The sequence below is a fragment of the Oncorhynchus nerka genome, linkage group LG13 (assembly GCF_034236695.1).
Source record: "Oncorhynchus nerka isolate Pitt River linkage group LG13, Oner_Uvic_2.0, whole genome shotgun sequence".
Lineage (NCBI taxonomy): Eukaryota > Metazoa > Chordata > Actinopteri > Salmoniformes > Salmonidae > Oncorhynchus > Oncorhynchus nerka.
The window spans coordinates 60,352,573-60,371,738 of NC_088408.1; the positions used below are offsets into that span (position 1 = coordinate 60,352,573).

Consider the following 19,166-nt stretch of genomic DNA (forward strand, 5'->3'; position numbering starts at 1 on the left):
GCATCCACAGCATGCCCTCCCTCAATACAGACGGCCGCCATCTCTGCAAACCCCCTTATGACCTTATGTAGGCATTCAAGCCATGGATATGCCTCTTCTCTCTCTCTCTCTCTCTCTCTCTCTCTCTCTCTCTCTCTCTCTCTCTCTCTCTCTCAGGCCACGGATATGCCCCTCTCTCTCTCTCTCTCTCTCACTCTCTCTCACAGGCCACGGATATGCCTCTCTCTCTCTCTCTCTCTCTCTCACAGGCCACGGATATGCCTCTCTCTCTCTCTCTCTCTCTCTCTCTCTCTCTCTCTCTCTCTCTCTCTCTCTCTCTCTGCCACGGATATGCCTCTCTCTCTCTCTCTCTCTCTCTCAGGCCACGGATATGCCTCTCTCTCTCTCTCTCTCTCTCTCTCTCTCTCTCTCTCTCTCTCTCACAGGCCACGGATATGCCTCTCTCTCTCTCTCTCTCTCTCTCTGGCCACGGATATGCCCCTCTCTCTCTCTCTCTCTCTCTCTCTCTCTCTCTCTCTGGCCACGGATATGCCCCTCTCTCTCTCTCTCTCTCTCTCTCTCTCTCTCTCTCTCTCTCTCTCTCTCTCTCTCTCTCTCAGGCCACGGATATGCCTCTCTCTCCCTCTCCCTCCCCCTCTCTCTCTCTCTCTCAAATCACCCTTCAGTCACCCGCTTGTCACCAGTTGATCATGTCTCTCACATGTCCCCACAGCTTAGTGATCCACAGGTTGACCCCCAGCTCTGTCAGGTATTGCAGCTCGGGTGTGAGCATCTTACGGCACAGCTTGAGGTGGGCCTTGTCCACGTTCTTTTTCAGGTTGTAGCCCATGATGGACTTCTCCCCGATGGGCTGCCAGGGCTGCATGACTGTCTCCTGGATGTTATCTGCATCCACAGCATGGCCTCCCTCAATACAGACGGCCGCCATCTCTGCATTCCTCCTCCGGAGCTCCGCCACGTCGTCAGCCATCTGCTGGTGCCCGTATGCCTCCACCTTCCTCCAAAAGGTGGCATTGAAGTGTTGGTAAAGCCTCCAGTCCACGGCGTTCCACTCCAGGGCCTTGGCCCTCAACTCTGGGGTCAGTTTGGACACAGTGGAGCCCTTCCGGGCGTTGAGCTTGAAGAAGAGCAGGTCGTCCATCTCCCAACAGAGGGCGTCCATGAGCAGGATGAGGGACTCCTCAAAGTGCTCCACCAGCATGACCAGCTGGAAGCAGCTTGCAATTGCCCGGATGCCTTCCTCCACCCTCGGGTCGCCCAGCTCCAGAGTGTTGTCCTGCCCGAAGTCGAAGAACAGAAGATTCTTGAGGTAGAAGGAGTTGAAGCCATCAGGGTCAAAGTAGTGGCGGGGGTCACGCAGGAACTCCCCCACCTTGTCCTTGCCTGGTATTTTCCAGGTCATGGGCACCAGGCGGCCAAAGTAATGGAAGGAGGATTCAAAGAGCTCAGCCGGGTCTCTGAGGACGGTGATGTAGGAGGTGTCTGTGGGGAGCACCTTGGCCACCTCTGGTGCATTGAAGCGCATGTGGTTGCATATGATATTGAAGCACATGCCAGGCCTGTAGTCCTTGACCTGGGAGCGTTGGAATGAGGATGGGTAAAAGAAGTCGTTACGGCTGTCTGGAAAGGCAAACTTGAGCCTGTGCTTTTCTCCGAAGCGGAAGAGGATGTTGAGGAGCGTGCTGCTGGCCGTCTTGTGGGTCTTCATGAACATGACATCCACTTTGGGAGTGCAGAGGCCCGTCTGTCCCGTGGCATACCTGGATCCATTTCTGAGTGGTGAGGCGTGGACTTGAGCCGGCCGATGAGCGCAGGAGTAAGGCACTGGCACCCTATGGAGAGCAAGCGTACACATACAGTAACAGTCAAAAGTTTGGACACATCTACTCATTCAAGGGTTTTTCTTTATTTTTTTACTATTTTCTACATTGTAGAATAATAGTGAAGACGTCAAAACTATGAAATAACACATATGGAATCATGTAGTAACCAAAAAAGTGTTAAACAAATCTAAATATATTTTATATTTGCGATTCTTCAAATATCCACCCTTTGCCTTGATGACAGCTTTGCACACTCTTGGCATTCTCTCAATCAGCTTCATGTGGAACTCACCTGGAAGGCATTTCAATTAACAGGTTTGACTTGTAAAAACTTAATTTGTGGAATTTCTTTCCGACTTAATGCATTTGAGCCAATCAGCTGTGTTGTGACAAGGTAAGGGTGGTATACAGAAGATAGCCCTATTTAGTAAAATACCAAGTCCATATTTTGGCAAGAACAGCTCAAATAAGCAAAGAAAAACAACAGTTCATCATTACTTTAAGACTTTAAGGATAAGTTTATTATAATAAATGCTTCACAGAGTTCGTGACACATCTCAACACTCAGAGGAGACAGCATGAATTAGGCCTTCATGGTTGAATTGCTACAAAGACATAACTACTAAAGGACACAAATAAGAAGAAGAGACTTGCTTGGGCCAAGAAACACAAGCAATGGACATTAGACCGGTGGAAATCTGTCCTTTGGTCTGATGAGTCCAAATTTTAGATTTTTGGATCCAACTGCCGTGTCTTTGTGAGACGCAGAGTAGGTGAACGGATGATCTCTGCATGTGTGGTTCCCACCGTGAAGCATGGAGGAGAAGGTGTGATGGTGTGGGTGTGCTTAGCTGGTGACACTGTCAGTGATTTATTTAGAATTCAAGGCACACATAACCAGCATGGCTACCACAGGATTCTGCAGCTATACGCCATCCAATCTGGTTTGCGCTTAGTGGGACTATCATTTGTTTTTTAGCAGTACACTGACTCAAAACCAAGCTGTGTAAGTGCTATTTTACCAAGAAGGAGAATGTTGGAGTGCTGCATCAGATGACCTGGCCTCCACAATCCCCGAACCTCAACCCAATTGAGATGGTTTGAGATGAGTTGGACCGCAGAGTTAAGGAAAAGCAGCCAACAAGTGCTCAGAATAGCTGGTTGAGAGAATGCCAAGAGTGTGCAAAGCTGTCATCACAGCAAGGTTGGCTAATTTGAAGAAGCTCAAATATAAAATGTATTTTGCTTTGTTGAACTCTTTTTTGGTTACATGATTCCATGTGTTATTTCATAGTTTTGATGTCTTCACTATTATTCTACAATGTAGAAAATAGTCCAAATAAAGAAAAACCCTTGAACGAGTAGGTGTGTCCAAACTTTTGACAGGTAGTGTACAACACAACACATCAAATCACAAATATGATCTGATTTACCATTATGCAATGACGTAGAGGACCCAAAACTAATTTAGCCTCTCATAGTAGCCTATTACCATCATTCATGTGGCAAATAAAGCAATCTGTATCATCTGTTTACCATATATATTGCTACTGAATGTTGTTGATGCAATATTTACTGCAAAGGATGCCCAACAACTTCCCCGGGTAAAAAGTGTCTAAAAGGGGCTTACTCGGGCAGGTTGAAGTGGACCTGTGGAGCAGAAAGGCAGTAGAGCAGGATCATACAGCTGGTAAGTAGGGTACCCAGGACAAGGCCTTTGCACATCGACCTCCATTGCCTCCCCTGTTTGACAACCATGGTCCCAAATTGAGGGCTATCTGAAACAAAAAAAAGCAGTGTAAGTTATCCACAGTGTACAAAAACAATAGGCTGACAGTCCTGAAATCAACAAACTCCCTTTTTTTTTTCATTGACATGGAGTCTGTTAGTCACTTGGATCCACTGTCTCCTGTTCCTAATTGTTTGGGAACACACGTCTCAGCTCAGTCAAATGGTTGTTTCCAATGAGCACATTGTGTGCTACTAGGTTTATGTTGAGCGAATGGCAAGAAATGTACATTCCTTGATCATTTGAACACACACACTGCATCCTTCATACAATTCCTTGAAAAAGGTGAAATGGGGAATTGTCCAAAGAAGAAACATGTCCCAGCACCAAATCATTAAACCTGTACTCAAGAATGTATCCTCATTTAAGTTGACATTCTGATACATAAGACAGGCTTAACATTGTATAAGTCTTATTGTAAGACATTGTGAGGGATCACACCTATTCTTCCAATTATAAAGCGTTGTACCTGCATGCTTTTGAAAGTGCTGCAGCTACACCTTTACTCTGAACACGGGCACGGCGTAGCCACACAACAGCACGGACTGATATACCCTGTGGTTCTGTGTCATCAGTCCCTTAGATGAATAATGCACGGGGCTGGAAAGTGATCCAGTACGGATCTGCAGCCATTCAACCTGCAGCCTGAAATCAGATCGGACTGCACAGTGACCCAGAACAAACTGGCAGCATTAAGTACGTAACGTGGGTCACCCAGTTGCAACCTAGAGCGTGCTCGAGCAACTATACTAAAGACAAACCAAGTCAAGGGAAATCTGTATCCAAATGCTCTTTATTTGACAGAAAGCTCCCACGGCTTTGTTGAAGTTTGATGTTTCCTCAATACTGAAATCTTCCGTGAACAATTAGGTCTAACATCAGCTAGAATCACCATCACCATTTTGCAGACATTTGTGTGATAAATGGTTGTTTTTTTGGTGGAAAAGAAAACGTTCTGTGGCTGCTGGTCACTCAGTGATGGAGTTGAAAATGGGGCTATGTCTTCTGCTCCTTTGTCTGGGAGTTCCATGACGGGGCCATTATAGAGACATGTGAGGGGGCATTCTGCCTGCCCTTAGAGTCAGCCCAGGCACTGGGATATATGGGAGACGTGTAAGCGCTCGTCCCCCTGAATCAGGGATCTTTTCATGGAGCTGTTTAACCTGCCAATGGACCTTGGTATAGATGTGCGCTTCGTTAGGCTGAGCTCTTACTCTGGCTCTGGGAAGGATGCACACCTTTGTTGGGCAGGTGTCTGTTATTGTGTAATGTTACATGTTGTATATTGTATCTACCAAGTATTGTCTGATATGGGTAGGAGCTAAGTAACAGTGACTTTAGAAAGTATTCACACCCCTTGACTTTTTCTACGTTATGTTGTGTTACAGCCTGAATTTAAAATGGATTCAATTGAGATGTTTTTGTAACTGGCCTACACACAATACCCCATAATGTCAAAGTCGGAATTTATACTAATTATTTAAAAATTAAAAGCTGAAATGTCTTGAGTCAATAAGTACTCAATCATTTGTTATGTCAAGCCTAAATAAATTCAGGAGTGAAAATTTGCTTAACAAGTCACATAATAAGTTGCATGGACTCTGTGGGCAATAATAGTGTTTAACATGATTTTTATGAGTAACTCGTCTCTGTACCCCACACATACAATTATCTTTAAGGTCCCTCAGTTTAGCAGTGAATTTCAAACAGGGAGGTTATCCAATACCTCGCAAAGGACACCTATTGGTAGATGGGAGAAAAAAAAGCAGTCATTGAATATTCCTTTGAGCATGGTGCAGTTATTAAATACACTTTGGCTGGTGTATCAACACACCCAATCACTACAAAGATACAGACATCCTTCCTAACTCAGTTGAAGGAGAGGAAGGAAACCGCTCAGGGATTAAACCATAAGTGCAACGATGACTTTAAAACAGTTACAGAGTTTAACGGCTGTGATAGGAGAAAACTGAAGATGGATCAACAACATTGTAGTTACTCCACAATACTAACCTAATTGACAGAGTGAAAGGAAGTAAGACTGTACAGAAGAAAAATATTCCAAAACATGCTTCCTGTTTGCAACAAGGCACTAAAGTAATACAGAAAGAAATGTGGCAAAGCAATTACCTTTTCGTCCTGAATACAAAGTGTTATGTTTGGGTCAAATCCAATGCAGCACATTACTGAGTACCACTCTCCATATCTTCAAGCATAGTGGTGGCTGCATCATGCTATGGTATGCTTGTAATCGTTAAGGACTGGGGAGTTTTTCAGGATAATAATTGGCAAATGTTTGCAAAATCCAGGTGTGGAAAGCTCTTAGAGACTTACCCAGAAAGTCTCACACCTGTAATCGCTGTATTGACTCAGGGGGTTGAGTACTTACCTAATCAAGATATCTAATCAAGATATCTAATCACGATATATTAGTGTTTTATTTTTCATGATTAAAAAAAAAAAAATGTTCACATTTTTCTTCCACTTTGACATTACAGAGTATTTAGTGCAGATGGTTGACAAACAATGACAATGACATCCAATCCCACTTTGTAATAACAGCATGTGGGAAAAGGAGTGTGAATACTTTCTGTTTGTCTACAACCCCATTCAAATGGAATTGTATGGTGAAGGGCAATGGTAAAAGTCACTCTCTCCACAAATCGTATAAGCAGTATCATAAGCAGTATCATAATCTTCAGTCACCTAAGCACATATTGACATACTGTGCATGAAAACATTCATGGCAATGACCCCCAAACAGAGACATTCAGGAAAACATTCAATGTGAGGGCTAAGTTGCTATGCACACCATCACAGTCATTGCCAATGCCCAAATAACTCATGTCTGAATGAAACCTGCTATGGAATAGGTTAGGTAGGTTAGGTCTGAGGAGCATGATTAGACACTAGCACAACCACTTCCACACTCCAGGGGGCAGCAGCAACCGGGTCCAGATGCTCTGTCAAGCCTTGGTAAAGTGGGCAGGTGTGGGCAATTAGGAGTTTAGTCAATCCTTGAGAGAAAGGTGGCTATAGAGCCTCTCGGCGTGACAGTTTTTGTTTGTTTAGTTCAATTCTTCAGTTTCCACAATGTACAGTTGTATTCAGAAGTTTACATACACCTTAGCCAAATACATTTAAACTCAGTTTTTCACAATTCCTGACATTTAATCCTAGTAAAAATTCCCTGACTTAGGTTAGTTAGGATCACCACGTTATTTTAAGAATGTGAAATGTCAGAATAATAGTAGAGAGAAAGATTTATTTCAGCTTTTATTTCTTTCATCACATTCCCCGTGGGTCAGAAGTTTACATACACTCAATTAGTATTTGGTAGCATTGCCTTTAAATTGTTGAACATGGGTCAAGCATTTCGGTTAGCCTTCCACAAGCTTCCCACAATAAGTTGGGTGAATTTTGGCCCATTGCTTCTGACAGAGCTGCTGTAGCTGAGTCAGATTTGTAGGCCTCCTTGCACGCACACGCTTTTTCAGTTCTGCTCACAAATTTTCTATGGGATTGAGGTCAGGGCTTTGTGATGACCACTCCAATACCTTGACTTTGTTGTCCTTAAGCCATTTTGCAACCACTTTGGAAGTATGCTTGGGGTCATTGTCAATTTGGAAGACCCATGTGCGACCAAGCTTTAACTTCCTGACTGAGGTCTTGAGATGTTGCTTCAATATATCCACATACTTTTACATTCCTCATGATGCCATCTATTTTGTGAAGTGCACCAGTCACTCCTGCAGCAAAGTACCCCCATAACATAATGGTGCCACTCCCGTGCTTCATGGTTGGGATGGTGTTCTTCGGCTTGCAAGCATCCCACTTTTTCTTCCAAACATTATGGCCAAACAGTTCTATTTTTGTTTCATAAGACCAGAGGACTATTCTCCAAAAAGTATGACCTTTGTCCCCATGTGCAGTTGCAAACCGTAGTCTGGCTTTTTTATGGCGGTTTTGGAGCAGTGGCTTCTTCCTTGCTGAGCAGCCTTTCAGGTTATGTCGATATAGGACTCGTTTTACTGTGGATATAGATACGTTTGTACCTGTTTCCTCCAGCATCTTCACAAGGTCCTTTGCTGTTGTTCTGGGCTGATTTGCACTTTTCGCACCAAGTACGTTCATCTCTAGGAGACAGAACGCGTCTCCTTCCTGGGTGGTATGACGGCTGCATGGTCCCATGGTGTTTATACTTGCGTACTATTGTTTGTACAGATGAATGTGGTACCTTCAGGCGATTTGAAATTGCTCCCAAGGATGAACCAGACTTGTGGAGGTCTACAATTTTTTCTCTGAGGTCTTGGCTGATTTCTTTGGATTTCCCATGATGTCATACAAAGAATCACTGAGTTTGAAGGTAGGTCTTGAAATACATCAACAAATACACCTTCAATTGACTCAAGTGAAGTCAATTAGCCTATCAGAAGCTTCTAAAGCCATGACATCATTTTCTGGAATTTTCCAAGCTTTTTAAATGCACCGTCAATTTAATGTATGTAAACTTCTGACCTACTGGAATTGTGATACAGTGAATTAATTGTAAGTGATATAATCTGTCTGTAAACAATTTTTGGAAAAATGACTTGTGTCATGGACAAAGTAGATGTCCTAACTGTCTTGCCAAAACTATAGTTCGTTATCAAGAAATTTGTGGAGTGGTTGAAAAATGATCGCGCTCTAGAGACTCCTGTGGTGGGCCGGGCGCATGCACGCTGACACAGTCTCCAGTTGGACGGGATTTCCTCCAACACATTGGTGCAGCTGGCTTCCGGGTTAAGCCAGCAGTGTGTCAAAAAGCAGTGTGGCTGGACAGGGTCGTGTTTCGGCGGACGCAGGGCTCTCGAACTTCGCCTCTCCCGAGTCCATATGGGAGTTGCAGCGATGGGACAAGACTGTAACTACCAATTGGATATCACAAAAGGGGTAAAAAGAAAGAAAGAAAGAACTTAGCCACTCCCTTTTCCCTCAGAACAGCCTTGAATAATTAAGGCATGGACTCTGCAAGGTGTCAAAAGCTTTACACAGGGATGCTGGCCCATGTTGACTCAAATAATTGAGAATTTCAATAAGCATTTTTCTATGGCTGGCCATGCTTTCCACCTGGCTACTCCTACCCGGTCAACAGCACTGCACCCCCCACAGCAACTCGCCCAAGCCTTCCCCATTTCTCCTTCTCCCAAATCCAGTCAGCTGATGTTCTGAAAGAGCTGCAAAATCTGGACCCCTACAAATCAGCTGGGCTAGACAATCTGGACCCTTTATTTCTAAAATTATCTGCCGAAATTGTTGCCACCCCTATTACTAGCCTGTTCAACCTCTCTTTCGTGTCGTCTGAGATTCCCAAAGATTGGAAAGCAGCTGCGGTCATCCCCCTCTTCAAAGGGGGGGGACACTCTTGACCCAAACTGCTACAGACCTATCTATCCTACCCTGCCTTTCTAAGGTCTTCGAAAGCCAAGTCAACAAACAGATTACCGACCATTTCGAATCTCACCATACCTTCTCTGCTATGCAATCTGGTTTCAGAGCTGGTCATGGGTGCACCTCAGCCACGCTCAAGGTCCTAAACGATATCTTAACCGCCATCGATAAGAAACATTACTGTGCAGCCGTATTCATTGATCTGGCCAAGGCTTTCGACTCTGTCAATCACCACATCCTCATCGGCAGACTCGACAGCCTTGGTTTCTCAAATGATTGCCTCACCTGGTTCACCAACTACTTCTCTGATAGAGTTCAGTGTGTCAAATCGGAGGGTCTGCTGTCCGGACCTCTGGCAGTCTCTATGGGGGTGCCACAGAGTTCAATTCTTGGACCGACTCTCTTCTCTGTATACATCAATGATGTCGCTCTTGCTACTGGTGAGTCTCTGATCCACCTCTACGCAGACGACACCATTCTGTATACTTCTGGCCCTTCTTTGGACACTGTGTTAACAACCCTCCAGGCAAGCTTCAATGCCATACAACTCTCCTTCCGTGGCCTCCAATAGCTCTTAAATACAAGTAAAACTAAATGCATGCTCTTCAACCGATCGCTGCCTTCACCTGCCCGCCTGTCCAACATCACTACTCTGGACGGCTCTGACTTAGAATACGTGGACAACTACAAATACCTAGGTGTCTGGTTAGACTGTAAACTCTCCTTCCAGACCCACATCAAACATCTCCAATCCAAAGTTAAATCTAGAATTGGCTTCCTATTTCGCAACAAAGCATCCTTCACTCATGCTGCCAAACCTTGTAAAACTGACCATCCTACCAATCCTCGACTTCGGCGATGTCATTTATAAAATAGCCTCCAATACCCTACTCAACAAACTGGATGCAGTCTATCACAGTGCAATCCGTTTTGTCACCAAAGCCCCATATACTACCCACCATTGCGACCTGTACACTCTCGTTGGCTAGCCCTCGCTTCATATTCGTCGCCAAACCCACTGGCTCCATGTAATCTACAAGACCCTGCTAGGTAAAGTCCCCCCTTATCTCAGCTCGCTGGTCACCATAGCATCACCCACCTGTAGCACGTGTTCCAGCAGGTATATCTCTCTGGTCACCCCCAAAAACCAATTTTTTCTTCTCTCCTTCCAGCTCTCTGCTGCCAATGACTGGAACGAACTACAAAAATCTCTGAAACTGGAAACACTTATCTCCCTCACTAGCTTTAAGCACCAACTGTCAGAGCAGCTCACAGATTACTGCACCTATACATAACCCACCTATAATTTAGCCCAAACAACTACCTCTTTCCCTACTGTATTTATTTTATTTATTTTGCTCCTTTGCACCCCATTATTTTTATTTCTACTTTCCACATTCTTCCACTGCAAATCTACCATTCCAGTGTTTTACTTGCTATGTTGTATTTACTTTGCCACCATGGCCTTTTTTTGACTTTACCTCCCTTATCTCACCTCATTTGCTCACATCGTATATAGACTTGTTTATACTGTATTATTGACTGTATGTTTGTTTTACTCCATGTCTAACTCTGTGTCGTTGTATGTGTCGAACTGCTTTGCTTTATCTTGGCCAGGTCGCAATTGTAAATGAGAACTTGTTCTCAACTTGCCTACCTGTTTAAATAAAGGTGAAATAAAAAAATAAAAAATGCTTCCCACAGTTGTGTTAAGTTGGCTGGATGTCCTTTGGGTGGTGGTCCATTCTTTATACACACTGGAAACTTTTGGGCGTGAAAAACCCATCAGCCTTGCAGTTCTTGACACAAATCGGTGTGCCCGGAACCTACTACCTTACCCCGTTCAAAGGCATTTAAATATTTTTTTTGCCAATTCACCCTTTGAATGGCCATGTCTGAATTGTCTCAAGGTTTAAAAATCATTCTTTAACCTGTCTCCTCCCCTTGATCTACACTGATTGAGGTAGATTTAACAAGTGACATCAATAAGAGATCATAGCTTTAACCTGGATTCACCTAGTCAGTCTATGTAATGGAAAGAGCAGGTGTACATAATGTTTTGTACATAATTTAATAAGATTATTAAATTAAAAGATGTTGCTGACTTCACAACAGAACACTTAAACTGGAACGACACTCTCAGTAACAGTTACACAAAAGTACAGTTGAAATCGGAGGTTTACATACACTTAGGTTAGAGTCATTAAAACGCCTTCAACCCTCCCACTCTGTCTGCCGTATTCTCTCTTTGCTCTTGTTTTCCCTGTTAGGGTGCCTGTGGGCGGAGTTGGGAGGGTCGTCAGCTACATGGGAAACACCTGGGCCCGGTGTGTCCCATGATAATTACACCACTTCCCCATTCATGGAGGAGACTCTCTCCACGCAGACACCTTTATGGATTTTGTTGTGTTTCTTGGTGTTTTTTTTTTTGGTTGTTTGCTTTAGCATCTTTCAACACCCTGCATTAGCACATTCATTCATGCAAAACATTCACTTACACACCATTGTATATTGTACTTAGTTACTGTATTTAATAAATATATATTTTGTTACTCCTTATCTCCCTTTTGTTGCGGGCTTTGAGCTGGTTCGTGTCACAACCACTCCACAAATTTCTTGTTAACGAACTATAGTTTTGGCAAGTTGGTTAGGACATCTGCTTTGTGCATGACACAAATAATTATTCCAACAAATGTTTACAGACAAATTATTTCACTTATAATTCACTGTATCACAATTCCAGTGGGTCAGAAGTTTACATACACTAACTTGACTGTGCCTTTAAACAGCTTGGAAAATTCCAAAAAAATGATGTCATGGCTTTAGAAGCTTCTGATAGGCTAATTGACATTTGAGGCAATTGGAGGTGTGGCTGTAGTTCAAGGCCTTCCTTCAAACTCAGTCCCTCTTTGCTTGACATCATGGGAAAATCAAAAAATCAGCCAAGACCTCAGAAATAGAATTGTAGACCTCCACAAGTCTGGTTCATCCTTGGGCGCAATTCCAAACGCCTGAAGGTACCACATTTATCTTTACAAACAATAGTACACAAGTATAAACACCATGGGACCATGCAGCTGTCATACCGCTCAGGAAGGAGACTCGTTCTGTCTCCTAGAGACAAACGTACTTTGGTGCGAAAAGTGCAAATCAATCCCAGAACAACAGCAAAGGACCTTATGAAAATGCTGGAGGAAACGGGTACAAAAGTGTCTACAGTAAAACAAGTCCTATATCGACATAACCTGAAAGCCTACTCGGCAAGGAAGAAGCCACTGCTCCAAAACCGCCATATAAAATCCAGACTGCGGTTTGCAACTGCACATGGGGACAAAGATCGTACTATTAGGAGAAATGTCCTCTGGTCTGATGAAACAAAAATAGAACTGTTTGGAGGAAAAAGGGGGAGCCAAAGAAACCATCCCAACAGTGAAGCACGGGGGTGGCAGCATCATGTTGTGGAGGTGCTTTGCTGCAGGAGGGACTGGTGCACTTCACAAAATAGATAGCATCATGAAGAATGGAAAAGTATGTGGATATATTGAAGCAACATCTCAAGACCTCAGTCAGGAAGTTAAAGCTTGGTTGCAAATGGGTCTTCCAAATGGACAATGACCCCAAGCATACTTCCAAAGTTGTGGCAAAATGGCTTAAGGACAACAAAGTCAAGGTATTGGAGTGGCCATCACAAAGCCCTGACCTCAATCCTATAGAATATTTGTGGGAAGAACTGAAAAAGCATGTGTGAACAAGGAGGCCTACAAACCTGACTCAGTTATGCCAGCTCTGTCAGGTGGAATGGGCCAAAATTCACCCAACTTATTGTGGGAGGCTTGTGGAAGGCTACCCTAAATGTTTGACCGAAGTTAAACAATTTAAAGGCAATGCTACCAAATACTAATTGAGTATTTGTAAACTTCTGACCCACTGGGAATGTGATGAAAGAAACAAAAGCTGAAATTATTCTCTCTCCTATTATTCTGATGTTTTACATTCTTAAAATAAAGTGGTGATCCTAACTGACCTAAAACAGGGAATTTTTACTAGGATTAAATGTCAGGAATTGTGAAAAACTGAGTTTAAATGTATTTGGCTAAGGTGTATGTAAACTTCCAACTCCAACTGTATCTTCTGAACTTAGAACTATAAGGTTCTATCTGAAAAAAGATTATTCCAAGATAATTGGCTTTAATGTTCCAAACCCTCATTTAGTTTGAATGTAGTATTCTGTCAGCATTTTTAAAAACTTAACAACATGAATTGTGGTATTTGGAAATCACGCCCCCCAAATATTCTAATGAGTCCCCGCCTCTACATTATGAAGTAACTGGGCTTGGTGTGGGCTATCCCTTGCCCTTGTTTGGTTTGGTGTGGGCTGGCCCTTGTTGGATTTGGTGGGGTCCTGGCCCATGTTGGGCTGGTTCCCGTTTGGCCAGTAGTTCCTAATCAGGCGGTATTTGGCCTTTCCACAGGGGTTCCTTGAGCAGACTCATGAGACCGCAGGCTTAAAATGCACGAGAGGGTTTGATTTGATTTATTAGGATCCCCGTTTGCCGATGCCTATAGAGTACCACAGTATGAGTCTTAATACCCATAAAACCTAGCGGTCAAACAGGGAAATGGTTCCAATCGTATTTTCAACCATTCATTTTCCCATAAAGGATTTTAGAAACACTTCAAATAAGGATGGTGTTTCGTGTAGGCTAACCATGGAGTTGTGATAACTGTGTAAATCTCTCTAGGACAAGGTGACCTTTATCAATGTATTCACCTGTATTTACCCCCAAATGCTAATTAGCTCTTAATTTGTCTATCGTAAAGAACTACAAATGCCATGATGATCTGGACGAGATTGCCGAATCGAGGCTGTTAGGTTCTAATTATCAGAGTGAGAACTCGATGGACACTACGAAAGCTTACAGCAAGTTTATCGTCCCCCAAAGGATCGAACAGCTGAACCGGAAAAAACAAACATGTTCACAATAGCGGTGGTATATGATTTGAGGTGGAATCTCCTCCTTCTCTCCAAACACTACATCTCTGTTACTAGGCAGGAAATTAAGTGACGCGAGCTAAAAACTGTTCCTTCTCCCTTAACGTGACCTGACCTCGACCCCCTTCATCACTAGTCCATGGCTCTCTCCCTTTATCAATGCCTGCCACGTGATCGTTTTCCCTACACTCGGTACATTCCAAGCTTAATTGCCCCCACCATATACTTTCCTCCTACAGATAACCATTAACTTCTGGTGTAGCCCCTCTAAACCTAAGCACACAATATTTCAATAGGATACCTGATAATTAACCCTCCAAGTTTAGGAGTTAGAACCCAGAATCCATCAAGGTTTAGGTAAGAATTTCTGGATTAACTATCTAATGTTAACTAAATGTAGTAATTCATTAATTGGCTACGTTTCTTTAAATGGTAAATTCTGTGAAATGTCTTGTGCAGGTTTTAAATTGACACAATACCTGTTATAGCGAAGGTGTCCGTTAGAGATGACGTGCAGGAGCTTGCAGTGATTTGATGCCTACTTTGATGCTAATTAGTATTTTTGAATATGAGAGTAAATAGAGCCAAATATATTGATATAAGTCTCCTTGTCCGAGAGAGATTTACATGGTTATCAAAATGTCACGCCAGGGTAAGCCTACACGAAACAAAGCCCTTGTTTCTAAAATGGGAAAAATGAATGGTGGAAAACCATTTGAAATCATTTTCCTGTTTGACCGCTCGTTTTGATGGGTATTATGACACCTCCACTGTGGGGCTCTATGGCGACAGCTAGTCTTCAAGGATACTAATCGGCAGAGCAAAATGTACTTGGCGGTACAGTAACTGAAAAAGGCTGGGAACCACTGCGCTAGCCTGTGTTGTACTGGTGTGGGCTTGGTATGGGGAAAGCCCATGCAGGGCTAGCCCATGTTGGGCTGATGGGGTTGTTGTGGGCTAGCCCATGCTAAGCCCCTGCCCACCAAATACCCAAATGGGGCCAATAGGGCCATGTTTGCTGGGTAGTCAGGTTACAGAACAATTAGGCAAGCCTAGGCCCCCTAGAACCAGTGAGTATAGTGTAACAGTATTATCAGTTCTGTAACAGGCCATATTGGCTGCTCTATCATTTGAAAAAAAATTCTTCAACCCAAATTTCAGAACTCAGACTTGAGATAAGATATTTTAGTTGCACATTATGATCATTCTATTATACCTATGTCAAAGAATAAGACAAAAAAATAGGTATTTAGAACCAGTGGTGGAAAAAGTACTAAATTGTCATACTTGAGTAAAAGTAAAGACACTTTAATAGAAAATGAAAAGTCACCCAGTAAAATACTTCTTGAGTAAAAGTCTAAAAGTATCTGGTTTAAAAAGTACTTATGTACAGTTGTGAAAAAAGTAATCAATTGTCATACTGCTATAGATCAAATTCTTTATATTAAGCAAACCAGATGGCACAATTGTTTACATATGCAGTATTTGTGTTTAGTGAGTCTGCCTGATCAGAGGCAGTAGAGATGACAATGCATTATATTGATAGGTGTGAATTGGACCATTTTGCTGTCCAGCCTGAGCATTTGAAATGTAACGAGTACTTTTGGGTACCAGGAAAAATGAAAAATGTAATGGAATAAAAAGTACATATTTGATTTTTGAATGTAGTGGAGTAAAAGTAAAATTGTCAACAATGTAAATAGTAAAGTACAGATACCCCCCAAAACTACCTAAGTAGTATTTTTACTGAAGTACTTTACATCACTGTTTAGAACCATAAATCAGTCTTGTAGTATACATTTCAATATACAAATCTGTGATTATCTTTGTGAAAAATAACACTTACCCTTTTTGTGCATAAATCCAGCAACTGCAGTTAGATTAAAAATGCCACTGAAGTTGAAACCTAGGACGGTTGTTTCTCCTCAGAGTGTATAGCAGTGAGTATAAGTAGAGCTGTCCGGTCCACTGGTACCTTTTTCCTGCTCCCGTTGGATCGCACATGATGTCACAACCCCACCACATGGTCCAGTACTTTCCTTATCATTACATATGACAGCCCAACGCTCCGAAGCCCATTCACCTGGCAGGTGCTCTCTCTCTCTGTATATTATGCAAACCTGATGTCTCTGGCACCCTCCTCCTCCACTTTCAACTCTCAAAGTGATCAGGCTCCCTGTCAGGGGACTTGACACAGTGTGTGAAAGAGAGAGAGGCACATAGAGAAAGAGAGAGGGAGAGAGAGAGTGAGGGGGTAGAGGGACAGGGGAAGGGCTTTTTTCTGTTTTTATACAGAAGGCTATTGAGAGCAGACACTGGAGTCAAGTCTGAGATGCAAGCTGATAGGAGGGCTAGCAAATTGTTTAAAAATAACATGCAGAGAGCCAATGCACAAAGCCCACGATTGTGCCAACTTATCAAGCCTGCTCTGTTTCACGACCGTATTGTTCTAAAGACTAGCTGTGCATATAGATCATTTGAAAACAAAATGAAAATAGGATTAATAACATAATGAAGTATGAATTAAGCAATAAGGCATGAGAACCCATGGATTATCATAAATACACACGGCTAAGGGATGTTCTTGGGCACAACATGAACAATAGGTTATAAATACACTGAAAAGACATGGGTATTGCATTTCATGTACACTTTGTTTTGTGGTGAACCCAGTTACATTACAGAACAATAGCCACAATTCATTTTTCAACTTAACAGCTGAACTTGAGGGATGGGCTTGAGCAATGTTCTGCTGTTCTCAACTGAAGGACCAACAGCTTATGTGTATTTTGAAACTATACATTGTTTGGGTTATGATATATGGATTCTGTACTAAGTTTGTAAGTTATATTACTTAAGAATCAAAGGTATATGTAATACATTAATAAGACCAAGTTAAGTTGCAGCTGGCCCAGAACAGAGCGGCATGTCTTGCTCTTCCTTGTACTCGGAGGGATAATATTAATACTATGCATGCCAATCTCTCCTGGCTAAGAGTTGAGGAAAGACTGACTGTTTTTGTAAGAAACATTCATTTGTTGGAAATTCCAAATGGTTTGCATAGTCAACTTACGCACAGCACTGACACAAGCACTTACCCCACCAGACATGACACCAGTGGTCTTTTCACAGTCCCCAGGTCCAGAACAAATTCAAGGAAACGTACAGTATTATACAGAGCCTTATATGAAACTCCCTTCCACCTCATAAAGCGCAAGTGAAAAGCAAACCCTGGTTTCAAAAAACAAATAAAGCAACACCTCTCCCACACGTGACCTACAGTACTTGTGTGTATGTACTGACATGTAACTGATAGATGCAAACACACGACATGTTAATGTTTTAAATGTATGTCAATTGTAGTCTTTGGTCTGTAATGTCTTGGTATCCCAGTAAAACTAGCTGTCGCCCATTGGCGTCGGCTAATGGGGATCCTAGTTAATCTAATTGTGAGGAACAGCAGGAAATCTTACGTAAAAAGCTGATTTGATTCAGTCTACATTTTCAGTTTCATAATAAAGGCGTGTTACCGGACACATTAAGCCTACTCCTGGACCAAAATGCACTTTCAATGGAGATTTGCCGACTTCTTTGGACTCGTGAGAATATGGACAACTGTATTTGATACCACTACCGTCCATTTAACAGCAGTATCACGGTGTCAATAGAGAATGATCCAGACATACGAGCCAAAGATTGATTAGTTCATTTTACTCTGGGAAACGGGATGTGACAATATGTTGTCATACAGCACTGACTATTACAGTAAAGGGAGGTGGGCACTGTCCCTCACTTTCCACACACTAAAGCCTTTCAATCCAGGAGAAAGCATAGGGATCACGCTGATCATCCCACCCTGCCTCTAACCCTTCCCCCCCTCAACACTCAGTCTTTTGTTGAACGGGGTGCGTCCTGGCGAGTGCCAGGCTGAGACTCGGACTAGGCGGGCATGTGTGGAATGCAGATATGGCATGCTGGTAAATAGGGGGGTGGGGGGACAACCCAAACCGTTCTGTGCTTTCACATCACAGTTCCAGCAGCAAAGGTGGATGGGTAGCTCGGTTCACGCATGTGGAAATGCGAACAGTGAAACCATGGCAACCTCCACGCCACGATCCTCATGAGGCGGCATCAGATTCCACATCTCTGGTATCAGAGTTGGCCCAACGGCACATCTGAAACCAAGAAGGCTACCATCTGCTATTTACAGACAGAGACAGTGTTATGACACTGATGACTTGTCGAGATCAGGGGAGAACGACTCTCCGCTCTCACTGAAGCCATGAAGGTCAAGGCGGACCGCGGTACTGCTGGCATTGTTTAAAAAAAAACAGCATCCCCATTCTAGTGAACGGGGAAAAATCTTTGGGGGTCAATATCTTCGTGTAAAAAGAAAATCAGGGTACCAATAATTGCTTCTATTACACCAGATGTATGTCCTTGAACCAGTTCTTTCAAAATAACACACAGAAGTTAAGGATTATTCAGTTGCTACTGGCAGCACCACAGTCAGCCTTCAACTGGAGATACTCAAAGAGAGGGCAGCACCAAACTAGCCTGCAACGTCACTTCCTGGACGGTGCATGTTGTCTTGAAAATCTACCCCATGAAACACCATCTTAGCTGCTAAAACTGACATCCTTGCCTTCAAAAGGCACTATCTTCACATAGCAATGAATGGGGCCACGTGATCGATGGGTTTGTCCAATTCATAGACGGTCATTGGTCGAGACTGATGCTTTGTATGGTCGTGGCTACCAGTACAGCGCCATCTAGTTGTCGCGTCGGAAATAACGCTGACAACTTTAGATAGGAGAATGGAAAAGGGTTAGACTCTAAGCTGCTATGTAGTCACTTCTGTCCATAGCTGGGTGAGGCTTAGCTAACATGCTACGGTTGTCAACAAACCATCATTCTAGACAAACCATCAGTGTCACACGGCACCAAGAAATTACTCGAGCCCCGCCAACCCTAGCAGAATTTGACTCCCAGTCAGTGGCAGTGACTAGAAGTAACGGTAAGTAATTCATTACAATGGACAGTGATGCAAGAATCTTAATCCAAAGGAACCGCACCACTGAAACTTTCATGAAGGAAAGTCTTGAGAACAGGCCCTAACGCGTAAAGCAAA

The 19,166-nt window shown here is 43.1% G+C and overlaps 1 protein-coding gene across 3 annotated transcripts; it reads right to left on the bottom strand.

The window, feature by feature from the left end:
- Positions 1 to 621: 621 nt before the first annotated feature.
- gal3st1a (galactose-3-O-sulfotransferase 1a) lies at positions 622 to 17,230 on the bottom strand. Of its 3 annotated transcripts, none has more exons than XM_065026519.1 (3): positions 17,134 to 17,230; positions 3,454 to 3,601; positions 622 to 1,832 (listed from the first exon to the last, which is right to left on the bottom strand). In XM_065026519.1, exons 2-3 carry the CDS (start codon positions 3,579 to 3,581, stop codon positions 677 to 679), a joined length of 1,284 nt encoding a protein of 427 aa, XP_064882591.1. In that variant the 5' UTR covers positions 3,582 to 3,601; positions 17,134 to 17,230; the 3' UTR covers positions 622 to 676. The 3 variants fall into 3 exon arrangements, with proteins under 3 accessions (XP_064882591.1, XP_029534730.1, XP_029534729.1); XM_029678870.2 differs by lacking the exon at positions 17,134 to 17,230 and adding an exon at positions 15,882 to 16,273 and having other exon boundaries at positions 3,454 to 3,597; XM_029678869.2 differs by lacking the exon at positions 17,134 to 17,230 and adding an exon at positions 15,882 to 16,272.
- Between the last annotated feature and the right edge of the window lie 1,936 nt (positions 17,231 to 19,166).

Bases quoted from the DNA above. Each gene is read 5' to 3' on its own strand.
- gal3st1a (XM_029678869.2), bottom strand. The intron at 1,833-3,453 runs GTAAGCCCCTTT...TGCTCTCCATAG, and splicing joins GTCCACTTCAACCTGCCCGA to GGTGCCAGTGCCTTACTCCT.